Source organism: Sinohyriopsis cumingii, chromosome 10, assembly GCF_028554795.1.
Source record: "Sinohyriopsis cumingii isolate HCF-2022 chromosome 10, ASM2855479v2, whole genome shotgun sequence".
Lineage (NCBI taxonomy): Eukaryota > Metazoa > Mollusca > Bivalvia > Unionida > Unionidae > Sinohyriopsis > Sinohyriopsis cumingii.
This window is the reverse complement of record NC_142970.1, coordinates 96,634,970-96,661,964: the sequence shown is the minus strand read 5'-3', so window position 1 is coordinate 96,661,964 and position 26,995 is coordinate 96,634,970. Positions and strand designations below refer to the sequence as shown.

The window sequence follows — 26,995 nt, the reverse complement described above, 5'->3', positions numbered from 1 at the left end:
ATTTAAAATTCAGGTTTGAATTATATTTTTTCTTCCTTAAGATTTCTCGAGTACTGACTGGTTATACATCCTATTGTATAGATAGTCAGAAAAAAATGTGTATCTATTCATGACATGTAGTAGAATTTTTGTAAAGGATAGAATACTAAAGTGTCTCAAAATTTCAAGTTATCTCTCTCCTTCTCTGTCCCTCTATCTCTGTCAGTGTGTCTGTCTCTCTATTATCAGTACTTACAATCTGAATAAGTAACTGCGTGCTATTTTTACACTAACAGGCGCGGCACAAAACCGGTAAAGGTTGTACATGCCGAATATATAATAGTTAAGCAGAGATACAGGTCACTATCTACGATGGAACGTATTACTTCATGTAAGTATATTGTCTTAAGACAAGCAAATCATATAAATTTAAGATTTCAAATACTTTTGGTGTATTATTTTCTCGAACAAGATTCAACAACTGTCTTTGATAAGTAAACATTAAATGCTGATGCAAACTATCGCAAATCGAAATCCAAGTTGAAACGGGAAAGACACATACAACCAAACAATATCGTCTATCTGTTGATACGTCTGTTATTGATTAAGGTACATTCAATTGAATTCTTTCTGCCCAGCAAGAGATGAGTTTTTGAATAGATCATCTGATTTTGTCTGAAAGTCAAGAAAACATTTTATAACTTGATTACATCCACCATGCTGGAAACTAAAGTGCGCATTTAAAGTAGGCTAGGATGAATGAAAACCCAAAACAGAGAGAAAAACAATGCATTGCATCTCTGGGGCACCTCGACAAATAACTATAATGAAAAGGAAAAACAATCAAATCAAAATATTAATCCTTATTAAAGGTATACATGTGTCCCAGTCTATGTTCTAATTGCTTATCGAAAAGTCCCCGACTAATAGGAATTTCAGCTATCCTTACATAATCTGTACACGTATCTGTCTTTCGCCACTCCCCCGTTCTCTCTCTCTCTCACTGTTTGTACCTAGATCTATCTCTCTGTACATGAAAGCACAGGTTCACTCAACAATTTCAGTAAAACTAAACCTTAATCTAGCTGTGGGGAGAAATTAAAACCACAGCGACTGCTACTCTAGAGTGCGACTGCTATTCTAGAGTGTTGCCTCTTGGTTTCAATCACGTAATCAAGGTCATGTTTTCCGGACTCTGGGGAGATATTAAAATCCTTCACCATCAGAAGGATATACATATATATATATATATATATATATATATATATATATATATATATATATATATATATATATATATATATATATATAGCTTAAAAAGGAAATGCATTACCGATGCTTATATAATGACAGTTTGAGACATTAAAGGGAAAACATGAAAACAGAATATGAACAATCTACAATCGCTGACACAGTACAATAGAACATACACTTCTGATGCACAATTCACGAGTAATATAATAATGAACAACAGAAAATATGTGTAAAACACTACCTGAAAAAAGTATTCAAAATTCAGGCCTCAATTATCCAAACGATTTCTTGAGTACTGACTCGTTATACATCCCGTTATATAGATAGAACAACTGGGTATCTACTCATGACATGCAGGAGAATTTTCGTAAAGGATAGGACACTAAGGTGTTTTAAAATTTCAAGTTATCTCTCTCCTTCTCTGTACCTCTGTACCTGTCTGTCTGTCTGTCTGTCTCTCTGTTATCAGTACTTACAATCTGAATAAGTAACTGCGTGCTACGTTTACACTAACAGGCGCGGCACAAAAAGGGTAAAGGTTGCACATGCCGAATAGATAATAGATAAGTATAGATACAGGTCACTATCTACGATGGAAAGTGTTGCTGCATGTAAGTATTTTGTCCTAAGACGAGAGAAGCATACAAATGTAAGATTTCAAATACTTTTGGTGTATTATTTTCTCGAACAAGATTCAACAACTATCTTTGATAAGTAAACATTAAATGATGATGCAAACTATCACAAATCGAAATCCAAGTTGAAACGGGAAAGACACATACAACCAAACAATATCGTCTATCTGTTGATACGTCTGTTATTGATTAAGGTACATTCAATTGAATTCTTTCTGCCCAGCAAGAGATGAGTTTTTGAATAGATCATCTGATTTTGTCTGAAAGTCAAGAAAACATTTTATAACTTGATTACATCCACCATGCTGGAAACTAAATTGCGCATTTAAAGTAGGCTAGGATGAATGAAAACCCAAAACAGAGAGAAAAACAATGCATTGCATCTCTGGGGCACCTCGACAAATAACTATAATGACAAGGAAAAACAATCAAATCAAAATATTAATCCTTGTAAAAGGTGTAGATGTGTCCCAGTCTAAGTTCTAATTGCTTAAGCGAAAAGTCCCCGATTAATCGGAATTTCAGCTATCCTTACATAATATGTACACGTATCTGTCTTTCGCCACTCCCCCGTTCTCTCTCTCTCTCTCTCTCTCTCTCTCTCTCTCTCTCTCTCTCTCTTTCTCTCTCTCTCTCTCTCTGTGTTTGTACCTAGATCTCTCTCTCTCTCTGTACATGAAAGCACAGGTTCACTCAACAATTTCAGTAAAACTAAACCTTAATCTAGCTGTGGGGAGAAATTAAAACCACAGCAACTGCTACTCTAGAGTGCAACTGCTATTCTAGAATGTTGCCTCTTGGTTTCAATCACGTAATCAAGGTCATGTTTTCCATACTCTGGAGAGAAATTAAAGTCCTTCACCATCAGAAGGATATATATATATATATATATATATATATATATATATATATATATATATATATATATATATATATATATATATATAGCTTAAAAAGGAAATGCATTACCGATGCTTATATAATGACAGTTTGAGACATTAAAGGGAAAACATGAAAACAGAATATGCACAATCTACAATCGCTGACGCAGTACAATAGAACATATACTTCTGATGTACAATTCACGAGTAATATAATAATGAACAACAGAGAATATGTGTAAAACACTACCTGAAAAAAGTATTTATCATTCAGGCCTCAATTATATTTTCTTTTTCCAAACGATTTCTTGAGTACTGACTCGTTATACATCCCGTTATATAGATAGTCAGAACAAATGGGTATCTACTCATGACATGCAGGAGAATTTTCGTAAAGGATAGGACACTAAGGTGTCTTAAAATTTCAAGTTATCTCTCTCTTTCTCTGTACCTGTCTGTCTGTCTGTCTCTCTGTTATCAGTACTTACAATCTACATAAGTAACTGCGTGCTATGTTTACACTAACAGGCGCGGCACAAAAAGGGTAAAGGTTGTACATGCCGAATAGATAATAGATAAGTATAGATACAGGTCACTATCTACGATGGAACGTGTTGCTGCATGTAAGTATTTTGTCTTAAGACGAGAGAAGCATACAAATGTAAGATTTCAAATACTTTTGGTGTATTATTTTCTCGAACAAGATTCAACAACTGTCTTTGATAAGTAAACATTAAATGATGATGCAAACTATCGCAAATCGAAATCCAAGTTGAAACGGGAAAGACACATGCAACCAAACAATATCGTCTATCTGTTGATACGTCTGTTATTAATTAAGGTACATTCAATTGAATTCTTTCTGCCCAGCAAGAGATGAGTTTTTGAATAGATCATCTGATTTTGTCTGAAAGTCAAGAAAACATTTTATAACTTGATTACATCCACCATGCTGGAAACTAAAGTGCGTATTTAAAGTAGGCGAGGATGAATGACAGCCAAAAACAGAGAGAAAAACAATGCATTGCATCTCTGGGGCACCTCGACAAATAACTGTAATGACAAGGAAAAACAATCAAATCAAAATATTAATCCTTTTAAAAGGTGTACATGTGTCCCAGTCTATGTTCTAATTGCTTTAAGCGAAAACTCCGCGATTAATTAGAATTTTAGCTATCCTTACATAATATGTACATATGTCTCTCTTTCGCCACTCCCCTTCTCTCTCTCTCTCTCTCTCTCTCTCTCTCTCTCTCTCTCTCTCTCTCTCTGTACCTAGATCTCTCTCTCTCTCTGTACATGAAAGCACAGGTTCACTCAACAATTTCAGTAGAACTAAACCTTAATCTAGCTGTGGGGAGAAATTAAAACTACAGCGACTTCTACTCTACAGTGTTGCCTCATGGTTTCTATCACGTAATCAGGGTCATGCTTTCCTGACTTTGGGGAGAAATTTAAATTCTTCACCGTTTTACACATAAAGCAAACAGAAAGACATAGATAGAAACACAATATAATGGTAGCAAAGACTAGTTCATTATCAACTGTATAATGAAATATAAAGAGACAAACAGATAAATAGACTTAAAATTATAGTAATAGTAATTGACGGAATTAGCTGAATGGTATGCATTAATGGTATAATCCTTTAATTTCTAAAGCAAATGTTGATTTTCTTTTGCATTACAACTCAATTGTGTTACCTTAATCCCATCCAAACATGTAAATAAATATGCGTTTTGATGCCGAGATTGTTGCCTTTATGTTGAATTTACTGAATTTTTATAACACTTCCCTGAAACCAATTGAGTTGATCACACAATGGTCATGATCCAGCATTCATATTCTTCAAAGCAGTAAAACACCCTTTTCCAATGTACCTTGGCATTTCACTTTTTCTCAGAAGTATTGTTTTCAGGTATGGCGTGCTTTCTTAGTACAATTGCTGCTTGAATATGTTAAGAGAACACGGGATATTGATTCTTATAGAGTTTGTCCTAAGGGAGCCTTACGTAACTTGCATGCAACTGTATAAAAAGTAGAACCCTCCTCCTATATACCTGTTTTATACATTTATAATATATCCATATAATATATACTTGTAACAGTACCCTCTCGATTAGTGAACAGCTTATTGAAAAATAATAACAGAAATAGACAGGCTGAGAAGAGGTATTAGCTCTCTTAAAGAGTTTACTCCAAGGGTGACTCATATAGCGTGTTTGTAACTGTAACCTTGAACTTTCTCTCTTGACTCATAGATTACACAAACTGATAAGAAATTGTAATAATGGAATTATAAGACTCACGGTACTAGTTAAGTTCCCATAGTAAACCTATGCAAACACCATAATATTAAAAATTCAATAACTTAAAAGTTCTGAGTGCTCATGATCAAACCTATATTTATCAGTATAGATGAAGCTTCGATGTCAGCTTAAGTGTATAGGAAAGGATCTGAGCCGCGGCATTTTCTGGACCTGCATGTGTTTCAAACATGTGCTTTCAATTCCGCACCAAAGAGTCATGTGCTAATTTTTACAATGAGTGTTCCAAACTCAAGTCTTTTAAAGGACTGAAATTCCATCAATAAAACAATCCTGGTCAGCAAAACCCATATATACTCTATTTTATGATCACCCATTGCCAGGCTGCTTCCCATTTTTCCACATCATTAGTACCGTATGTCCTATACTAGACAAGCAACGCATCCATGAGGAACTTGAAAAAGATATGACTGTGTTGTTTCGGTTTATATGCAGTGGTTGTGATCTTTACGTGTTAAAGAATAAAGGGCACGATGATTGGTGCGCTACAATACTGAGTTAGTGTGAATTATGGTATTTATTTAATTAGTAACTAGTTGTTAGTTTACCCATTGTTGGTGGACACAGCTGACGACTTAAACGTATTTCACACTTTAACTGCGCCAAAATCAGGATAGGTCTCCTACTTTCATGGCATAGAGCAATGTCCTGTATTATTTTATTTCGACTAGAACTTAAGAGCAATTCTCAAAGAGGTGAGATTATATGAAACAAACGCTAGTGTTTTGTTTTCTCTACAAAAGGGCAAATATGCAGCCATTTAGTTAAATATATACAGAAAGTTGATATATAAATACACAAATGGATGCATCTGTTTGTGCATCTTTTTATATATGCATCTACATATGTATGTATGTATGTATGTATGTGTGTGTGTTTATGTATGTATGCATGTTTGTATGTATGTATGTGTGTATGTATGTATGTATGTATGTATGTATGTATGCAAATATATATGCATGTATGTATGTGTGTGTGTGTACGTGTGTGTGTGTGTGTGTGTGTGTATGTAGGTATGTACACTATATGAATTTAGTTATGATACTGATATGTGATCCAAAATAACAACAAATACATTGAAACCTGTTTATTTACAGATAAAATATTGCAAGTATTCGCCCTCTTAGCATGCAGGTATCATTCATTAGCCGGAGGTAAGTACCGCCATCATATAGTCTCACAGTATAATGACACTTTGTCAATAATTTTGGCAAGGCTCTGTCCTTGACTTTCTCGGAATATTTAGAGACAATAGTACGAAATGCACTGCAAACAGATTATTATTATTATTATTGTTATTATTGGGATTAATAGTAGTATCTAACTCATCATACGATGCGGAAAATACGATTGGTTTTTGTTTGTTCGGGTCCGGGTGAACCTCTGTGGTGCTTCCTTGGCAACGCTTTTCACTCCAACCGGGTTGGCACGATATAAACTCTGATGCAAAGTTATAAACCCAGCAAGCAATATACTTATACTGCATATAATATCGATAATTTACAGGAAATGGAGTTCCTTAAATAACTCCCTATTTTATAAAATAGATTCATCCTATATACAATTTTAATGTCAGGTTGTTCGAAAATATGAGGGACAATTCTTTCAAAGCAGATAATAATGTAAACTTTTGGCATCATTCGAAGCCTTACATACCTGACCTTAAGTCTACTGGTTTTTATATGCCACCAAGGTGTCAATAGCACTGAGTGGAGTTAATGTATTATAAATCATACTAGACTAATTTCCCGTCCTAGGTCGGGAATTTAAAAAAGAAAATATTTTTTAAAAATTTAAAAGTTAGGATGGGAGAGTTTCAAAGAAAATTTGAAGATAAAAATGCGAACAAATATTAAAAATTAGGATGCCACCGCGAGTTTTGAACTCTTGTTTGGCAAGCTTAACACGTAAAAAGAAAGACTACTCTGGCTGTTATTATAAATAAGATTCTCTTTGGTAAGAAAAACGATTAGCAAAATATATAAGCAGATCTGTTTTTCTCAGTATCTCCATTTGCTTCGCAGAAGTACTAGATATAACGAGATCTTCGTGTATTTCAGCACATAAAAAAGAATATTTTGCAAGCAGATGGATATGTTATTGTGTCTTTAATATAACAGACAGGCCATGGCGGAGTACCAAAATTCCTAGAAGTAATTTCCTAAATCAATAAATGTACATTGTCCTATAAATACACTGTCCAATAAATACATGTTCCTATATAATTGCACTAGAAAGTCATAACTAATAGTAATAGCCACGTGACCGTACACGACGTTAAATATTATTTCAACTGGGGGTGGGGGTGAATTCATTTGACTTAATAAAAACAACTAAGATTTGACGAGTTAATTACTGAAGTTACTTCTGTAATACATGCCTCAAACTTAAGAGGAAAGTTGGGAATATTAACGAAATTCTTGACTTTGTTCCACCTCAACAGCTAGCCCGACTTGTTACTCGTGCAATGTTCTTGATAATCCAGCAGATTGCACGAATGCTGTGACCTGTGCTACCGATCAGGTAAAAAAATAAATATGCACATTATCTCGTGTTTCTGAATGTTATTACTATAGAGGTATTAAGATTATGTTGCAAAAACATTTCCCACATGAAATTGCAATGAAAATTGCAGCGAAGTATATTGGTATTCAGATAATTCATATTCACTTAATATAATTTCTTAATGCCAACAACTGCATTATAAATATACATACATACATACATACATACATACATACATACATACATACATAGACATGAATATAGACATTCGTGCGTACCATGACACACACTAGCATGGCGACTCTCATTTTTGTACACAGTCACTCTAGAATTCTCTACCAGAAATCAAGGCATATAGAGGTTAAGGGGTAGTTACAAATATAAACGAGACAAACTCGAAATTGATATTCCTGGTTCCTGTAGCTTAATATGTAATATTATGAAATTAAATTTTAAAAAAAGCGAAATAATAAGATCTTCCAGTCAAAGAATTATTAAATCGTTCTCTGTTGAGGTTCTTACTCGCTCACCTTTATTGATTTCCAAGGTATGCAGCGTACAGGAGACATTCGGCATTCACGGTGCTGTCAATTTTTGGTCGGGTTGTGAGGATATCAGTGTAAGTGTTCAATAAATATTATTATTATCAGCTCATTTTTTCCACGTTAACTTTACATTGTCAGAATCGTTCAATATTCCCCGATACTGAACGTGCGCGACTGTACACATATAGCATTCACGTGAATAAAGGAACTACTTTCTATTGTAAACCAACAATGACGCAGACTCACTTTTGATTTGTAAACAAATCATGTACACTCGCGTAAGAGGCTCTTTACGTTGTGGTTGTTTAAATTTGTTTCTGAATGAACTAAAGCATGTTTCGTGGACTGCAATACAACCAAGCTGTTTTGACACATTCCGCGTTGGTACAATGTTACGGATTTAGGCTAGCTACATTATATAAAAGACCAAAGATTTGGTCCTTACAAATAACATACAAGTGACAAGGCATATACTGTCTTCTTTATCTGGCGATAAGAATGGCAAAATAAAATATACTTGCAGTTTTACATCCTGAATTTCCTCAAAATGTTTTTTTCTTAATTCTGCAAACCGAATTACATGAGCCATGTCATAGCTTTGATAAGTCCTAACCGAATATTTTTTTCTTTTAGCAGTGTATTATATGTGTGTTATAAACCATCTTCTGTTTATTGCTAATTGAATTACTGTATTGTTTTATCTGACATAATTTGATATTAAATGTATTTAATTGCTGGAACATGAATTGCATATCGTGCCGTTATGAAAATATATATTAACAACAACATCAACAAATTCGACATTTGCATCGAGAAATTAAGTAATACGTTTCCAAAGACAATTCCACATCCAATGTTGAAGATCAAAGAAGCGAAGACAAAAATAAAGGCTGAATTTAATATTAACTTTCTTGAAACTGTTCCACAGACTTGCTCCGAAATGTCGCTCAACTTTATCATAGGAAAGAAGAGGGAATTAGTAACACCTGATAATGGCCGGTGTCTGTATTGTTGCAATACTAACCTGTGCAATAATAACTGTTCAGGTAAACTGTCTGTCTGTCGGTCTGTCTTTCTAGATATCGATCTCGAAGGATCTATAATTCAAACATTTTAATGTATTTACAATATTTATTAGTCATTAATATGCATCGCTTACCATTGCACAGGTACATTTTATCCTCAATATCTCTCTCTTTCTCTCCAATTTATATTGGTTGGTTGTCTGTTCATTTTATTATTATTCATATGTCTACAGGCATAACCGAATGCACCAGGCTAAAATCCGTTACGCTCCACAGAGAGAGAGAGAGAGAGAGAGAGAGAGAGAGAGAGAGAGAGAGAGATGATGATGATGATGATGATATTCTTTTATTCGTCCATTTTCTGAAGATTTTAAGACAAAAAAGAAATGCATTTAAATACATAGAATCACAAAAATAGTGGATTCGTTACTTATTAAATTATTTCCAATAGCAAACGAATAAATAAATTAAAATCATTACTAAACTAGATAGATATATATATATACGATAGAACATTTGAAAATGTATCCTCACAGCAAAAATAGTTAGTTTCCTAATCGCTTTGCAATCCAGTACACGTATTTCTTTCCTTACATTCTGAGTGAGTTCTCTATTGAATCGAATATATAATATCCTTTATCTTAATGAAATACTTGGTAGATAGTCTGACCATATTTATCCATGCCTCAAATTCTAAACGTTCTGATATATCATTTAAACCACCAAGTAGTATAATCAGTATAACATCATCGATCTGATCACAGAAATCACGGTAAATCACTGGAGGTATATACGAAAATAGACTTTCCATCAAGTGGTTTCTGTCGTCTGAGGTTAAGGCAAAATTCATCGAAATGTGCAAAATACGGTCATGACTCATTTTGCCACATAGGGGACACAGTCCAGGTCTTGCTTACATTCCTCCAATACGAATTAATGTCCCATATTCCATTTTTCTGCTTGAGTCAGTGTAAGCTATTTTCCATAGATGATGCATTTTTAGTTCTGGATTAATTTTTAAAAATCTACAGAATCCCTCTGATGGATTTCTGATACTCATTTCATGTTTTCTCTCCTCAAATATCTGTATTCTTGTCCCAATTAAGTTTTTCCATGTTATTTTGTTTGCCAATTTTCCAGTGAAAATAAAGTCGTTGAGATAGTCTTCTAAATCATACTTTTTGAGTACAGTATTTATATCATATATAAAAGAGTTGTAGCTATGTTGGGGGTCAAAAATCAAATTTCCAATAGCCCAGAGGAAAACCTTTATAGCAGTTAAGTTTGCTGATGTTCTACACATGCGACCAAGGAATACGAGCTTTTGCTTACCTATGCGAGCTTCCATTGATATCATCCCCAAGCATGATGTCGTAAATCCAATAGGCGATCTTTGAGGGAAACCTTGTACTCTCTGGGCGAAATATCGTTGTATTTTCTCCAATGATGCAATGCCCTGATATGACATATTAAACCATAGTTCTGAGCCATACAAAGCAGACGGCAATATAACTCTTTCCCAGACTTTCACAGAAACTATAGGATTCATCACATTTGCATTTAATCTAATTGAGTATAGTGAGTTTGTTACACGCTTAGCTTTATCGTAGGAATAGACTATACGATCATTAGTTTTCATTGATTGTGAAAAGGTAACTCCTGCATATTTCACTTTTTTTGCTCTAGGAATATTCTGTGATCCCAGAGTAATTCCATTTGATGAGTACACTTCATTTTTTTTTACTAAATATCATCCAATTACTCTTGTTAGAGTTATATTTCAATTTCCACTTCTGTGCATACTGATAAGCTGTATTCACGAGTATTTGCAATTCATTCAGCGTAGAGCTTAGTAGAGTAGTGTCGTCTGCCAAAAGCATGGCAGGTATGTTCATCTGATTCACTGTTATCCCGCAATTAGTCATTACTAGTTCATTCAATAGGTCATTTTTATGTACACGAGAAATAAAAAAGCCGACATTACACGCCCTTGACCAACACCTCTCCGTAATGGAAATGTGTTCGATATACATCCTCTACACGCTACACAGGCACTTGACTGTGTGTAGGAATGGGCGATTATTCTCGATATTTTTGCATTAATTCCTAATATTTTTAGCTTTTATAGTAGTCCAGGCTTAAATCCGTTACGCTCCACAGAGAGAGAGAGAGAGAGAGAGAGAGAGAGAGAGAGAGAGATTACGTTTTGGAAGTGCATCTCCACCAAGAGATTTACCATACGGGCTCAACTAGCTATTGAAACTTTGCATCACTGATAATGTAAACACTTCAGATGTGGGGGGGGGGGGAATGAGAGAGAGATAGACAAACAGACAGAGACAGATAGCGATTTCGACTTTTCATGTCCCTTAAAGAACTTTACGGCCATATCACTACAGTGTCTGCAGTGTGGCAGTTGATAGCGATGTCTAGCACTGTGGCATGATGCCACAGACATGTAGCATGATGTCCCACCCAATCATTATCCTGATACCAGGCTGACAAGTCCTAACACTAACCTGTTAATGCGTAGCGCCTAGCGAAGCAGCTGCTGTACCACTTCATTTGTCTTTGGTATGACTCGGCTGAGGTTCGAACTCGCGACCTCTCGTATCCACACTGAATATAAGAACCACTGAAAGTGCACACAGAGTATTGCGATGACACATAGGCTTGTAGCTAACTTGGGGTATGTTTAATTTCAAGGGTTTCGTCCAGTTCAAATTCTCTTTCTCTCTAATTCCACAGATTTTGTCCCTTTTGTTTGAGAGAGAGAACGAAAGAGTGAAAAAGTAAAGCAATTGGTATTTCGATTTTTTTTATATAAAAAACGGGGGTTATTAATATTGTTCTCGTTAGTTTAGATGTCAATAGTGGCTAGTTGTTGTTGGCATCCGTTAGTCTCGAGAGACGATGGAACTGCGCCCATTAGAGATGTCCTGGTTGGTGGTTGTGCAGCGTCTGCTGTGGCTAAGTAGTCCAATGCGGGAGTGGCAGTCCCTGTTGCACTTGCTGCACTTGAAGGTTGTGTGAGATGTTGGTTGAAGCTGCTTCTTCTTCCTGTGCGATCGTCTTTCTTCAGCTAGCAAGCGTTGCTTGTCCTCTCCGGCTTTCAGACCAGTGATCAGAGCATGTCGCCAGCTTGATCTGTCTAGAGCGAGCTCTTCCCAGGTGTTGACATCGATATCAAGGGCTTTCATGTCATGCTTACAGACATCCTTGAAGCGGAGATGTGGCCGTCCAATCGACCTTTTGCCAGAGGCGAGTTCCGAATAAAGAATGTCTTTGGGGATCCGTCCATCAACCATCCGACGTACATGGCCCAGCCATCTGATGCGGCGTTGGCGGAGGAGTGTGATCATGCTGGGAATCTTGGCAAGCTCGAGCACCTCATTGTTTGTTACTCGATCGCTCCAGGTGATCCCGAGTATGCGTCGGAGGCATGGCATGTGAAAGGCGCTCAGTCTTTTCTCTTGTGAGGCGTACAGACTCCAGGTTTCACTGGCATACATGAGAGTGCTTAGCACGCATGCACGGTACACGGTGATCTTAGTGTTCATGGTCAGCATGCTGTTGTTCCACACTCTCTGCGAAAACCTGGAGAGAGTTGTTGATGCCTTTCCGATCCGCTTGTTGAGCTCAGCATCAAGCGAGAGGTTGTTGGTGATGGTAGAGCCGAGGTACGGGAACTGACTCACCACCTCAAGTTCGTAGTTGTTGATGATGATGCTTGGGGGTCCGCGTCCTGAACCATCATGTTTGTTTTCTTTAGGCTTATGGTTAACCCAAACTCATCGCATGCTTTACCAAAGCGGGCCATCAGGCGCTGAAGCTCAGCTTCTGTGTGGGTGGCTACAGCAGCATCGTCTGCGAAGAGCATATCCCTGATGGTTACTTCACGCACTTTGCTCTTTGCCTTCAGTCGTACCAGGTTGAACAGTCTGCCGTCTGGTCGTGTGTGCAGGTAAATCCCTTCTGTGGACGCCCCAAAGGCGTGCTTTAGCAGGACTGCGAAGAAGATGCCGAAGAGCGTGGGGGCAAGGACACAGCCCTGTTTAACTGCACTGTGGATGTCAAAGGGGTCGGATGTTGAGCCATCGTACTGCACTGTGCCTTTCATGTGATCGTGGCTAGTAAGGGGATATTTGTAACAGCTCTAGACTAGAGTGTATAGAAGCAATGGCCCACTGTTGGAAGTATATTAATATATGTATTTATACGCCATGAACGGATCACAATTTGATATTAATATACCAACAATATTGGTATATTAAATTGCTTAATACCAGCACTTTAAAATTCATGATTTTTTAATATTAAACAATTAATAGATTGTTAAAACCTCACATGTGACAACGCTTATGGAATAGGAAAAACTAGGTAGTTCTACCAATTGCACTATTTGTTTGAAGAATTAGATTTCTTACCCTATTCCACCATTCTTTTATATTTCTTTTGTTTATCCTAAATCGGTCTTTTCCACAGAAACAGACAGTTCTATTCAAACATCAGACCCTTTCTTTAGATTGGTTCAAATCTTATTTGTTTTTCATTTTGACAGAAAAGATTAACTCAAAATGTTTTTGAGATGCAATGTGTCGAATTAGGAGAAGCAATGTGTAAAGACTGTGGTGATCTTTGCAAAAATCTTTTCAAAATATGTTAAGAGCTTTCTACAACTTTCTTCAGAAGAAATGTTGTGGGGAAACTAAATTCTGAAAGAAGCGAAAACGACATTTAATGAAACATCATGTTCTATTACTTATCATATATCAATATGGGTCATGCAAGAGTATATCCCAATAACTCTGTTTTAGGAAAGGAAATTATTTATTGGCAGATATTAGTTCCCGCATTGAAAATTCCCTGTTCAAAGTGAATTACGTGGTAATATCAAATCTGTTGATCAACACAATGGATAAGGTTCACTAGCAGGTATGCTTTCCATTTTTGTAGGATACAGGGATTGACAAATTTAAAATAGGAAAATAATTCAAGAAATATTTGAAACGATTACAATATTTTTAATTTGTTGCCATCGTCAGGTTTCGTGAATCTAGCGTTACATAAGCCAGCATACCAGAGTACAGCATACCAGAGTAGCTTTCCCTTTGACGGGTCACCAAACTTGGCCGTAGACGGAAACAAGGACCCCAATTACTATCATGGATCTTGTATCCATACGGCTTCAGAACCTTTCTCCTGGTGGGCAGTGGATCTCGGCAAAAACTACAGCATCACTGCAATCAAAATCTATAACAGAAATGATGCGGGTGCAGACGGTAAGAATACAAACAAGTATTAGTCACTCCAGAATAGGAGTATTCTACTTTGTAGTACGGGTTTGCAAATTCCATTTAGAAAACAAAGACACCAAGAATTTGTATTTTTCAAAATCATCGATCGTTTTATTACGAGTCAAGAATTCTAAATCTATTCCTTCTTAAATCAAAATCCTATAGGACATGAAGACAAATAATTGGAAAAGGTCGTAGGAGGGTGGGTGCATTCTTTTATATAATTATAAAACATGTCATGATGTGTAAGTGCCGCATTGGTTATTTCATTTCTTGTACAACTTATTTTAAAAATGAAATAATTAAAGAAAGCAGGAATAAAATCTGTACTGAAACTTACGGAGTAGCTCACTGAAGAGGTGCACCTTTCAATTGGAACATTTTAGTCCCGTGCGAAAAGGAATGAAATGCACTCAGGTTTTTAGTCCCGTGCGAAAAGGAATGAAATGCACTCATGTTCAACAATACATGTGCGATTATACTTGTCAACTACTCTTTTAATTAAAGCCAAATCATACACTTCTTTAAAAAATCTATAATTTTAATGAATTATAATTATCAGTTGTTTTCAAGAATCAGGAATATATCCCAGTTATTCATGACAAAAAACTGTCTTCTGAAGCAAAGTTTGAAATGTTCGATAAAAACTCATCTTACTACGTTAGGAGAATACCTACCACCTGAAATACTACGCACTTTGAAGCTAGAAAAGAACTAGCCACTTCATTGGCAGTTTATTTACTAGCAAAACCAAGTGCTAATCTGATGCCTGCTTGTCAAAATGAAAACCTCCAAGGATAAAAAGACTGGCGCTAAATCGCATCATTTGTAAGCTACTGCTCGAACGAATGTGCATGCTCTTCCATGAATATAACTGCAGGGGGGACTCAGAAAGGGTTGTTGATAATATGATTGACTAACTATTATTAATGAAACATATTACTTCATACACTGGTTTCTTCTACAAATACGTTAGACAATCATAATACGTTTGGAGAACAGCTATGTGACGGTGTGTATATGTGTGTGTGTGTGTGTGCGTGCGTACGTGCGTGTGCGTGTATGTGTGTGTGTGATTTTGAACGTAGCTCTAACACTTTTTCAGTCATATCGCAACGATGTCTGGAGTGTGGTAGCTTATAGTGATGTCTAGCACTGGGGCATCATGCCGTAGGTATGTAGCGTGGTGTCCCACCAAGTCACATTATCCTGACACCAGGTCAACCAGTCATAACACTAACATCTTAATTCCACGCGCCTTAGAGATATATAATGACCATTGAAGGTTACCATTTGGCATTTAGTACCATTTTATAACTTGGTCTCGGTTCGAACACGCGACCTCCCGCGGTAAGAGACGGAGAGAGTTACGACAAGCTATCACATAAATAGCCACGGCTCTAGTTTTCTAACGTACGACCAACATATATTTAGGCTCACGCGATGTTTGGACTAAGATTTTCACATTTACTTATATTGTTACGAAGTTGTAAGAATGGCAGCTTCCAAAAAACAAACTTCAACTTGAAATATTGCTGAAACAAAAGGTGGGGAATGTTGTCTCATACCTCCATCCCTCACTCTGAATAGGTCAGTCAGGAAGGAGTTTCGTTTAAATGTTATGAGTCGGAGTTCTTCTGGCCTGTATTTCTCTTCCATGATGACGAAATCATGAGACGATAGCCATTGATTATGATAGAATACAACTGTGCCACTATCATTTGAGAGTTTGCGCTTTATGATGATTTGGATTTCTACAGCTATATACTTACGTGATCGCACACTCTGAAGCAATTGATATGCGTAAGCTAGTTTGCTGTGATGTAATTTGCTTTAGCATGTAAGGAGAAGATAGACATGTCCTGGAGATAGTTTCAGGAGGTTTTGACCCATTATATTTTCCAACTAAAGGGAGGCAATCAGGATTAGTCTGAATTGGAATTCCCTCGCCCCTTTAAATAATCTCGAAATCAGAAGAGTCGTGTGCATTTAAACGAAATTTGAAGACCCCGTGGTGAATTATCCATTCTGTGTGTATTGATCACTTATGTTTGCAAATATGCTGAGTGTGGCTTGGATATGACAAATTTGTATGTGGATTTGTCGACTAGGGCGTCACATGATAAAATCCCAAACACGTAAACAGAGATCTACGGATTCGGTTCCTTTATCTAAAATAATTGTAGATATTCTTTTCATCCGAACGCAGTTTCAATGATAAGGGTACACCAGATAATCACAGTAATTATGTTTTTAATATCTCAAAGTTTGTTGTGAATGACATGCCTGGAAGGACTAATCCCCTTCTCGAAGCTTGAAACGTGGGCGTTGCGGTCAATTATGGTAGTGTTCTTTTCTTGCTTTCTCTTTTCTTATCCTTGCAAACAGTGATGTCCAGACGTTCCTCCTGCAGCAAGACATCAACATAAGTCCGTGAGGTTTCTTCCGATATTTTGCGACAAAAACTTAACATTTGTTTCGTCAGCCACTGAAATATGAGGGCCATTTGCATGGGTCTCATGAAAACGCAGTCAAAAACGAGAAGGTCTGCAACCGCATTGATAAGACCCAATAAACACAGAAACTGCAGGGCTAAAACATGACTTATTGAGCGGATGGAGCGTGCCACACAGATGACCTTTAATGCACGTTCTTAAGAAAAACAAATTCGACTTAAAGAGATTTAGAACTCCATGTCTACATCAATTAATATTTCATAGGGAAGGAGACAGAGGGTTTATTCTTATTGATACAAATCTCAGCCGAAATAAAGGACGAACAAGGAATATCATATCTGAAACATATCTCGCCTTGTGCTTTTTCAGAATGTCGTTAGGTTAGTTCGATGTTACGAATGTGGATGTAGCTTACTGGACGTGCAACTATTCTGTCCATATCTCGAGCATCCATTCATGAAATTTAGGACGAAAGAGAATATCTAAAATACATATGATATCCCTGAAATCGACCTTCAATATTCTTGAAGAACTGTGATTAGGAATGTGAAGGGACTCATCTTCGAAATCTAGGCTGACTTTACAATATCCCTTCAGAATGATGTTGAAGAGCATTGCTGGTGACTCGAAGCTCATTTTGGGTCCCGGAATATGTTGTTCAGAGATATATAATGACCATTGAAGGTTACCATTCGGCAATGGGAATTACGATTCTGGAATAAACAAATCTAGCTTGTGTGCGAATAACCACTACTGCTTTTCTCCTACGAAGGGTCTGTGTGGTCTTCTACAGAACATATGCTTGTCTATAGCTATGGAAACCGTTGACAGATGGAGAGTTGAGTAAGGTGACCCGACCAGCCATCAAGACGATCTGCAAGACACAAGGTCGTGTCCGAGTGGTTCCCATTCCGTGATAACGTGATGACGTTTATCCCATCCGAGATGTTGGAATAGCGTGGCACAATCATGGCATCATTTATAATTCAAATCCGTTACCTGATCAAATACTTGAGAATATTCAATTCCTACCCAATCCAGATATTTCAAACTATACGAAAAGTTGACTGCGTCTATAGACTTAGCTGTACAACAAAAGTGCTAAAAAGTCAACTCCTTGCCAAGGAGGAGACGGGAATAGTCGCCTCGTGGGAATAGGGATTGGGGCCAACCCCAATCAATCACAAGCTACTACTTTTGCATGTACCTGGTCAAGCTAATCAAAAGTAAGAGAGACGAACGTTGCTGGCGAGAAGTTGACACGATCTAATGAGAAAGCCATGAAACGCATGAGCAAGAATACAGAAGCTATAAGCATTGACGCCGACGTTGCCTCAGTCACAAACTGTTTCACTACATGCGCAAAGATTGTCATTCAGGAAAAGGACCAACAAACATTGCCACTATGTATCTCGCATACAGTTTCATCTTAGTCACACGAAGATCATACCATCACAGCTTAGCCTACTGGACCAGTTTCGACATGATACGGCGGTTTACTGGTCATGGCACTGGATTTGGTCAACCAGATTCCCACAGCATCCAGCATAGAAATCATGGAAGTAACATAGATAGACAATAGATGTATCCATTTTCTTCCCGCCTCCATTGCATTCAAATACCTAATACGAACAAAGTTGCATTTACGGACACATGGTACCCATCTACGATCATGGATGACACTCCAAGTGAACGTCAGTAGATCACTGTCTCCCATCTTGTATGGACTACTGGTCTGGTTCATCGTCTGTGACAACCTGATTTGAGATCAGTCGTCCCTACCTTAGTTGGTGTTCCATGTCTTCCAAGACACATACTCACAAATATGATCTTCTTGCCTCGATCCGACAATGTTTAGAAAAATTTCTATCATCCGTGTATACACAGACGAAGTCTTTTGGCTTTTGTCTCAAACGTTCTCTCTTGTGCCATATTTCCTTACATTAATCTGCAGCTAGGGTCATGTCCATTACCAGGTCATATTCAGGTAGCAGCTACTTTCATCCGATCTCGCATGTCGAAGCAAGATAGATAAAGTCAGACACGAGGTTACAAAACAGGCAAATCTTATGTCGGCACAGTGGCCAAGAAAAAAAGCTTTTCTCAGAAAGAGTGGCCGGATGCGAAGGAAGGACACTGTTAAAGCATACGAGGCGATATATACACCTCCTTAAACTTTATTCCACAGCAAAATCTACATTTCCCAGAGCAAATAATGACAAACCTTTGTGGATAAAGTGATCGATTTCCATGCAGCTTCTCTGCTTACACATGATCCCATGCCTGTGCCGTCCTTTTCCGATACCTTCAACACTTCACTAAGGAGTGGAAGAGACTCTGACCTAATGACTTTCGCCTCGAAGTAAAGCAATATTCTCACGAAATGACTGGTCAAGTTCGTTAAATGCAACCCCACTAGAATCTTCCTCCAAGCCTTCTCAAGAACCATATTGTTTCAACCAATACTTGTGAGCACCCGATTTCAACACGGATAACCTGAGATCGGTCCCCAGCTCAGTTAGGAAGGGAACATTACATATACCTGGGTTTGAATGAAGAATCATGAACAATGCTGCATCTCGTTGCAGAATCATCTCCACGTCCATGATATTGATCTATCTTTATGACTTTATCCAAAATAACAAAGTAAGCTACCCTTATTTCACTGTGATTCGTTGTCCATAATCACATATATCATCTCATTCCATCCCAGTACTTCAATGATTTTTGTACGCGATTTTACGCGAGTTTCTTTTGCATTTGTTTCCTCTCAGAACGTCTTGCGATGATCAGTTCGTTCGTTCGTATCCCAGTCTGATCAAACAGTTGAATCTTCGTTCTGAAATATGAATAGACCAATCCGTAGCCACCGTAGTTAGACCTCTTGTGGGCCTCGTCTAGCGAGCACCGTATCAGAAAACCTCCCCTTTTGCATGAAACACCAAGGTTTTCCATCTCAACTCAGATATTCTAAATTTGCAGGCCTGACCAGTATTATATAAGCCCTCAGCAATAAACGTTCTGACCAAATATCAGGCAGGCTGCAATCTTGAGCAAGACAACCTACCACAATAAAACTATATACATTTGAACTGAGAGCTATCTCCCAATCGTGCGACCAGAGACACACGACTCACCGAACATCATCGCTATCACAAATAGTCCACATCCAACTTCACCTTTTTCTAGGTGACATTACTTCAATCATGACTGAGGATTCCAATTCCAAGAGACCGGAAACGTCAAGCTATGATCGAAAAGATGACATTGACTAGAATAAACAGTTATATAGCCATATAAACAATTTGGCTCTCCTCTACAAAAGGCATTTTGACCTTTTGCTAAAACTGAAAGATACTTTGGGTTATTACGTCGTTGAATAAAGTAACATTTGAACTTCTTCTTTGGGCTTCACATACCTTAGGAGATAGAGCAACTCTTGTGCATTGAGATGTAAATATTTCCGCGTCTAACCTGTTATATAACCTGCGATGATCGTGTTGCTTACAAAAGAAGCTATTTTCTTATTAAAATATGTTTCTTTGATAATACTTGAATAACATATGGGTACACTCTCGCTAGCTCTCCCCACCCAATGTTATATCCTTAAAAGAGAGTGGACATTATTTACAGTTACCACTGACAGGATTTGTCTGCAAATCCTCTTTCCAAGTGCATGCAACTTTTGTCTGACTTCCTCCTTAGCTAGCAGACGATCGCTTAGCACTTTCGATAGTATATAATCCAAAAATAAGTACTAACTGTCGTTTGTTGTTTTGATACATGTAGAAAGGACGAAAACTAGAAGCAATATATCAAATATTAACATTCGAGTTTTACAATGCTTCAGAAAAATCATCAAATCAAATTCTGAGAGCGACTGTTATATATTTTAAGCACCTTTTCCCATCTACAAATCATTATACATACATACATACATACATACATACATACATACATACATACATACATCATTTATAGACAAAACCTCTATGTTTATCTCTAATCCTGTCATAATCCAAAATGGAGAAATAGCTGAGCAGACAAAAAAAGGATGTTCTATTATTGCAAATGCATAAATAGAGGACTGGGTTTTATGCATGAAGATTGGGACAAAAATCACTTCATTTTACCCAAGACTAGCAGTCTCATCAAAGAGAAGACACGCAGAGATGGTATCACGGTACCAATTGTTTTTCCATATACCTCAATGCTAATGTTTTGTGAAATAAATATACTTTCTGTCCTACTTGGACATGCATGTCACACACTGTCATATAGAACAATGCTAGATTGTCAATTTGACAATGACATAACCAGGTACTCCATTGCATTTAAGAGAGATAACTCTACTGGAACTAGACAGGGGTAAGAGTTATCTAGTCACAACAAGCATATTTTCAGCCGTGTGTACCATATTTTAAAAAAATCATAAAAAATACAAAATATGATCTAGATAGAAATTAACACAAACTCACATGTTGCCAAGAGGCTCAACTTTTTTTTAAGCCAAACAGAAAGTACAACTCTTACATAATGCACCAATCACAGCTAGTGTTGTTCTTTAATTCTGAATACAATGTTCCATACACCTTAAGCTCCGCCCACCTGGACTTGCGCAATTGGTACCGTTATACCTATAGCAAACCTTAATTTTTCCAATAATCTGCGGAATAGTTCAGGACTGTATAAGTAACAAATATACTTAGTCTCACTTGTGAAAAACAATTTGATGAGGTACTAACCTATGTCTTATATGAATGTGTATAGAAATGTCATTGAGCTGTTTGAACTATTGTTTTCATACTTTTGCTTCACCATCAAAATCATCTTTTGAAATAAAATGAATTCTTTCAACTATGAGTTGTATCTTATTCATATCAGCACTTATTGAACTTCACATAGGTGATATGGGATAAATCACATTATGTCATATTATGTAATAACTAGGTCAAAGGTCAATGTACCAAATAGTATGTACCTGTCCTACTTCAAAATGTACAATTCACCTAAAAGAAAGGAATTTATATTTGTTTGGTAGGTGCAGAACTTAACATCAGAGACAGGTGGACATGACCCAATCTTATTATAAAGTATAAGCTTTGACCACTTTACACTATCTGCAGATACAAGAGGTCACTAACCACCAGTCCTCACACGAAGGTCCACCTACCCATCCTCTTTGTAACACAAATAGTAAGCTTTCCTCCTTTGTAATGTGAATAAAATTGTTTCAATAAGCCAATCAGTCACAAAATATAGTAAATCACAGCTTCTAAGTGGTTATGTTGGATTGGGGGGTGAAATTAGGGGAATAAAATACAGAAAAATGCCAAATATAAACACTAAGTATAGCACATCAAATGGAGTTAAAAACAGGAGGAAAGTGTTTATCTAAAAGGGAGAGGTAGCTTATGATAAAGGAATTAAAGGAGGCAAAATCAGCAATGCAAAAAATGAGAAGTGAAAGTTTGATGACCTTACCTTGGACAAATATATGGGGCAGGGCCCAATAGGTCCAAGGACAGCCCAAAGGCAACTGTGCTATCACATCCCTTACAGGTACCCACATTTCAAGTGAAGTTGTGTTCATTTCCATCTAATATAAAAGGGTGAATAATTTAAATAATATAGATACATATAAAGTATATTTCTTCTACATAAGAATTTAATAATAATTGGCATAAGATAGAGAGAAACTTATCTCAAATCCAAGCAGAACATACCTTATCAGTTTTTAAACTTGTAAACTTTACTGTGAGAAATTATTAAATTGATTCTACTTACATTTGCATCAAGATTGATGGCTAATATAATACTTCACAAATCTTCTCTTTATTTTCATAACCAGTCACTGAAAATGTGAGATTTTATTTCCTTGAAATGTTATGACTGGTGTAAGGGAGATAACTGAATGATATACATAAGGTGTGGTAACCTCTAATACATTATCCATGTAATATAGATGAGTTCATCAACAACCTGTATTAACTTCATTGTAATTAAATTATCTCAAAATACATTACTGATAAAGTGAGAACCTAACATTTAGACTCCTATATTTAGTGGAGACCTCAAGAGTCATGTAATTTTAATTTCTAAGATGATGCAGCTCTTTCATATCACATAGTTCATATTTTCTACAATGCCGGCATGTAGAGTGAAGCCTTCCATAACCATGCAGATATCATCTCATGCCAATTTGGATTCTTGCGATGGGATGCAAAGTTTCAAGAACAGTGTGGATTTTTATGGAATGAATACACACTGTGTGACTAAAATGGTTATCATTCTGTAATGTTGGACCAAACATGGAAATTCCACAAGAGCAGCTTGACAGAAAGAAATAGGATTAATTGAAAGTCAATAGTAGATTATAATTGGGCTTAAACAAGTGCCAATGGGAAATGCTGACTTAAGGAAACTGTTCTTGTTTGTTGGTGTTCACTGCTACTTCAACAAAAGGGAATGCAAGAGAACTGAACTAACTACATGAACAATTTCAAAGCTGGAAAGTTTATAATAAAAAAAAGACAATTAGAGCAGGACAATTCAAATCAAAGTGGGAAGGGATACCATATCCTTAATAAATTACCTAAAAATTACTCATGCCAGAACATCCCACATGGTACAAGTGATCTATCTACATGTGTACTTAGAGTGTTCTCTATCCTTGTTTATGGCATGCCTTACAAGAACAAGATAGCTGTTTTTGTACACATGATTTTTCATCTTTTGCAGGTAAAATAGCCAATATTTAGCCAAAATCAACTATATTATGTTCACATAACTTATTTTGTTGCATACATTCCAATCTAGGAGGTAACAGCACATACATAAAGGCATCAGGTAACACAAGTCTATATCTATCATAACTATAGTTATCAAAAGTCCCCATCCAAAGCCATCTTGTGCTATTTTCTGAAGATTTCATACATTTTATTCTTAAAGAACTTTCAATATTTGACCAAAACTGTTCAGCACACATTTGTTTTCCTACATCAAACTAGTATAGTTCATAAATGCCGCCCACATGTATGCGTTTCTATGGATACACTGTGAGGCTATTCTTTCCTTTAGGTATCACGGTACCAATTGTTTTTCCATATACCTCAATGCTAATGTTTTGTGAAATAAATATACTTTCTGTCCTACTTGGACATGCATGTCACACACTGTCATATAGAACAATGCTAGATTGTCAATTTGACAATGACATAACCAGGTACTCCATTGCATTTAAGAGAGATAACTCTACTGGAACTAGACAGGGGTAAGAGTTATCTAGTCACAACAAGCATATTTTCAGCCGTGTGTACCATATTTTAAAAAAATCATAAAAAATACAAAATATGATCTAGATAGAAATTAACACAAACTCACATGTTGCCAAGAGGCTCAACTTTTTTTTAAGCCAAACAGAAAGTACAACTCTTACATAATGCACCAATCACAGCTAGTGTTGTTCTTTAATTCTGAATACAATGTTCCATACACCTTAAGCTCCGCCCACCTGGACTTGCGCAATTGGTACCGTTATACCAGATAGAATGAAAAGATAACCGTACAATGTACTCTCTTTTCATAACGTTTGTCCTTTTTGTTGTGTACAAATAGGAAGTACATTTAATATTTATGTAGGAGAACAGAAAAATACTCGTGTACACACACACACACACACACACAGAGAATTTACTCATTTTCTTGTACCAATTTGTATACTTGAATGAACTAGCGTATCGATTTAGAATTTTTATTTAAATTTTTAATTGTTATTTCGCAATGATAAGCAGTGTCATCTCGGCACCACATGGAAATGAATAAAAGACGTGGTATCAATGCATTCAGACATTCAATGTGAGTAAAGCAATAACATTTTTTTGCAATTATTTCGTTTTCCAGGGCGATTTATGCATTTGAAAATTCTTGTGAGTTCCCAAAATGCAACGCTGCTACCACGTGAATCGCCGGCATTTCATGAATGTGGCAACTACATTGGTCACTCCAGCGATGGTAACATAATCACAATTAAATGTCCCGGAAAAACGATCGGTAGATGGGTCCGGATACAGGATGTCCTCGCGACTGGGGAATATTTCCATTTTTGCGAGGTAGAAGTCTTCGGATACTAGAGCGATACAAAAGAATGCAAAAGATGTTTCGAAAGGAGGTCAAGACAACATTTGGAGGGCAGGACTTTGGAGACTGCTAATTGATTTTTCATGACAGTATTCTGTAGATTCTATGTAGGAAAATAAACTTGTCACCTTCTCATCTCTATTAACTGTCATTGTCCCTACTCCTATTCTTTCCCGTGCTGCTTTGTATGCCTTTATTTACTTTCATCTGCGTCTAACTGTCCATGAAGAACTTATTATGAAAAATTAAAAATTAAAAAAGTGAATTTAATAGCGTCGTATTCTATTAAAAAACGAATGGTTATGCTGCAGAGTACTCAGATTTAAAGAACATATGTATTCAAACAATGCTACTAATAACATCATACAATACTACAATCAGCCAATTTTTAAATCTTGCGAGTAAAACTATTAGGAAGTACTATCAGGTACTATGAACAGGAAATTACTGTGTATGAATGTTGTTGAAGATATGTTCTTCGGTTTCAAGAGGAATTTAAAACAACTGAATTATTATTAAGCTGTGGTCTGTTTGCCCATCCATTACGAATCGGAATCTACCTCCTGTGAATAAATGATTTTACATGGCACAATTTCAATCTCGAGCAGTATTAGTCCTTCATACTTTGCTATTTTCAAACCAAACCATATTCCGTCAACGCAATCTTTTCAGCTTGGAAAAATAAAATCGTCAACGGCGACTACAATGTTAAAGGAATATTATTTTAGTAGAAGGAGCTTCTTAATGAACATGGTAATGTGCATGGTCGTGACAAGGATGCTCCAACAGATCAAAAACGTCAGCATGACTATCCTGTGTACACCTAGCAATATTTAAAATTGTAAGGTATGAAGGGATTAAATAATCCTCAGCTAGTTTATAATTGCCCCAGGTAATTAAGTATAATCTTAGATTTCAATCAGATGACGATAGAGACTAAACATGTGCTGAAACCTTCGAATCAAATATCTCTAAAGTTATTCATGACATTGGAGGAAAGAGTTAGCTCTAATCAATTTGATTCTACATGGCACAATTTCAGCCTCGCTCATTATTAGTCCTTCATACTTTACTATTTTCAAACCAAACCATATTTCGTCAGCGCAAAATTTCCGGTTTGAAAAAACAAAATCGTCAACGGCGACTACAATGTTAAAGGCATATTATTTAAGGAGAAGGAGCTGTATAATGAACATGGTAATATGCATGGTTGTGACAAGGATGCTGCAACATGGAAATGTGCATGGTTGTGACAAGGATGCTCCAACAGATCAAAAACGTCAGCATGACTTTCCTGTGTACGCCAAGCAATAGATAATACATGCGCCAGGTAATTAAGTTATAATCTTAGTTAGATTTCCATCAGGTGAAGAAAGAGACTAAACATGTGCTTAAACCTTGGAATCAGATATCTCTAAGGTTATTCATGATTATTGGAGGAAAGAGTTAGCTATGATCAGTTTGCTTCAAACAATTTGCTTCAAACACCATATTGTTTCATGTATTGAACGCTTCTGCTTATGTACAACTATTGATTCAATTGAATAAAGCTTGGTAACCAGTCTCAGACTGTGTTTCAAACGAATTCAAAGAGAAAACAAATGACTGATTGTAAAGCTCAATAATAATAATAATAATAATAATACATTTGATAGACATCCACACTATCCTTCACGGAGACAACAGTTAAGCGCCCACTCAGTCACCTGTTAAGAAATAACATTAATTATAAATTGGAGGAAGTATTTCCTCAATTGTCGCTCTGCGGACTACGTTGAATCACATACCTTAAATTTAAGACGGACTATGTTGTATCATATACATTGGATTCATCATGGACTATGTTGTATCATATACCTTGATTTATCACGGAATATGTTGAATCAAATACATTGGCTTTATCACGGACTATGTTGTATCATAGACATTTTATTTATCATGGACTATGTTGT

General features: G+C 36.5%; 1 protein-coding gene across 3 annotated transcripts; it reads left to right on the top strand.

Moving 5' to 3' along the window:
- Window positions 1–289: 289 nt before the first annotated feature.
- On the top strand, window positions 290–25,178 carry LOC149790620 (fucolectin-like). Of its 3 annotated transcripts, none has more exons than XM_089972733.1 (7): window positions 290–370; window positions 6,174–6,230; window positions 7,520–7,599; window positions 8,129–8,200; window positions 9,055–9,172; window positions 14,197–14,433; window positions 24,807–25,178. In XM_089972733.1, exons 1-7 carry the CDS (start codon window positions 352–354, stop codon window positions 25,034–25,036), a joined length of 813 nt encoding a protein of 270 aa, XP_089828859.1. In that variant the 5' UTR covers window positions 290–351; the 3' UTR covers window positions 25,037–25,178. The 3 variants fall into 3 exon arrangements, with proteins under 3 accessions (XP_089828859.1, XP_089828861.1, XP_089828858.1); XM_089972735.1 differs by lacking the exon at window positions 290–370 and adding an exon at window positions 1,765–1,844; XM_089972732.1 differs by lacking the exon at window positions 290–370 and adding an exon at window positions 3,275–3,372.
- Window positions 25,179–26,995: the final 1,817 nt, after the last annotated feature.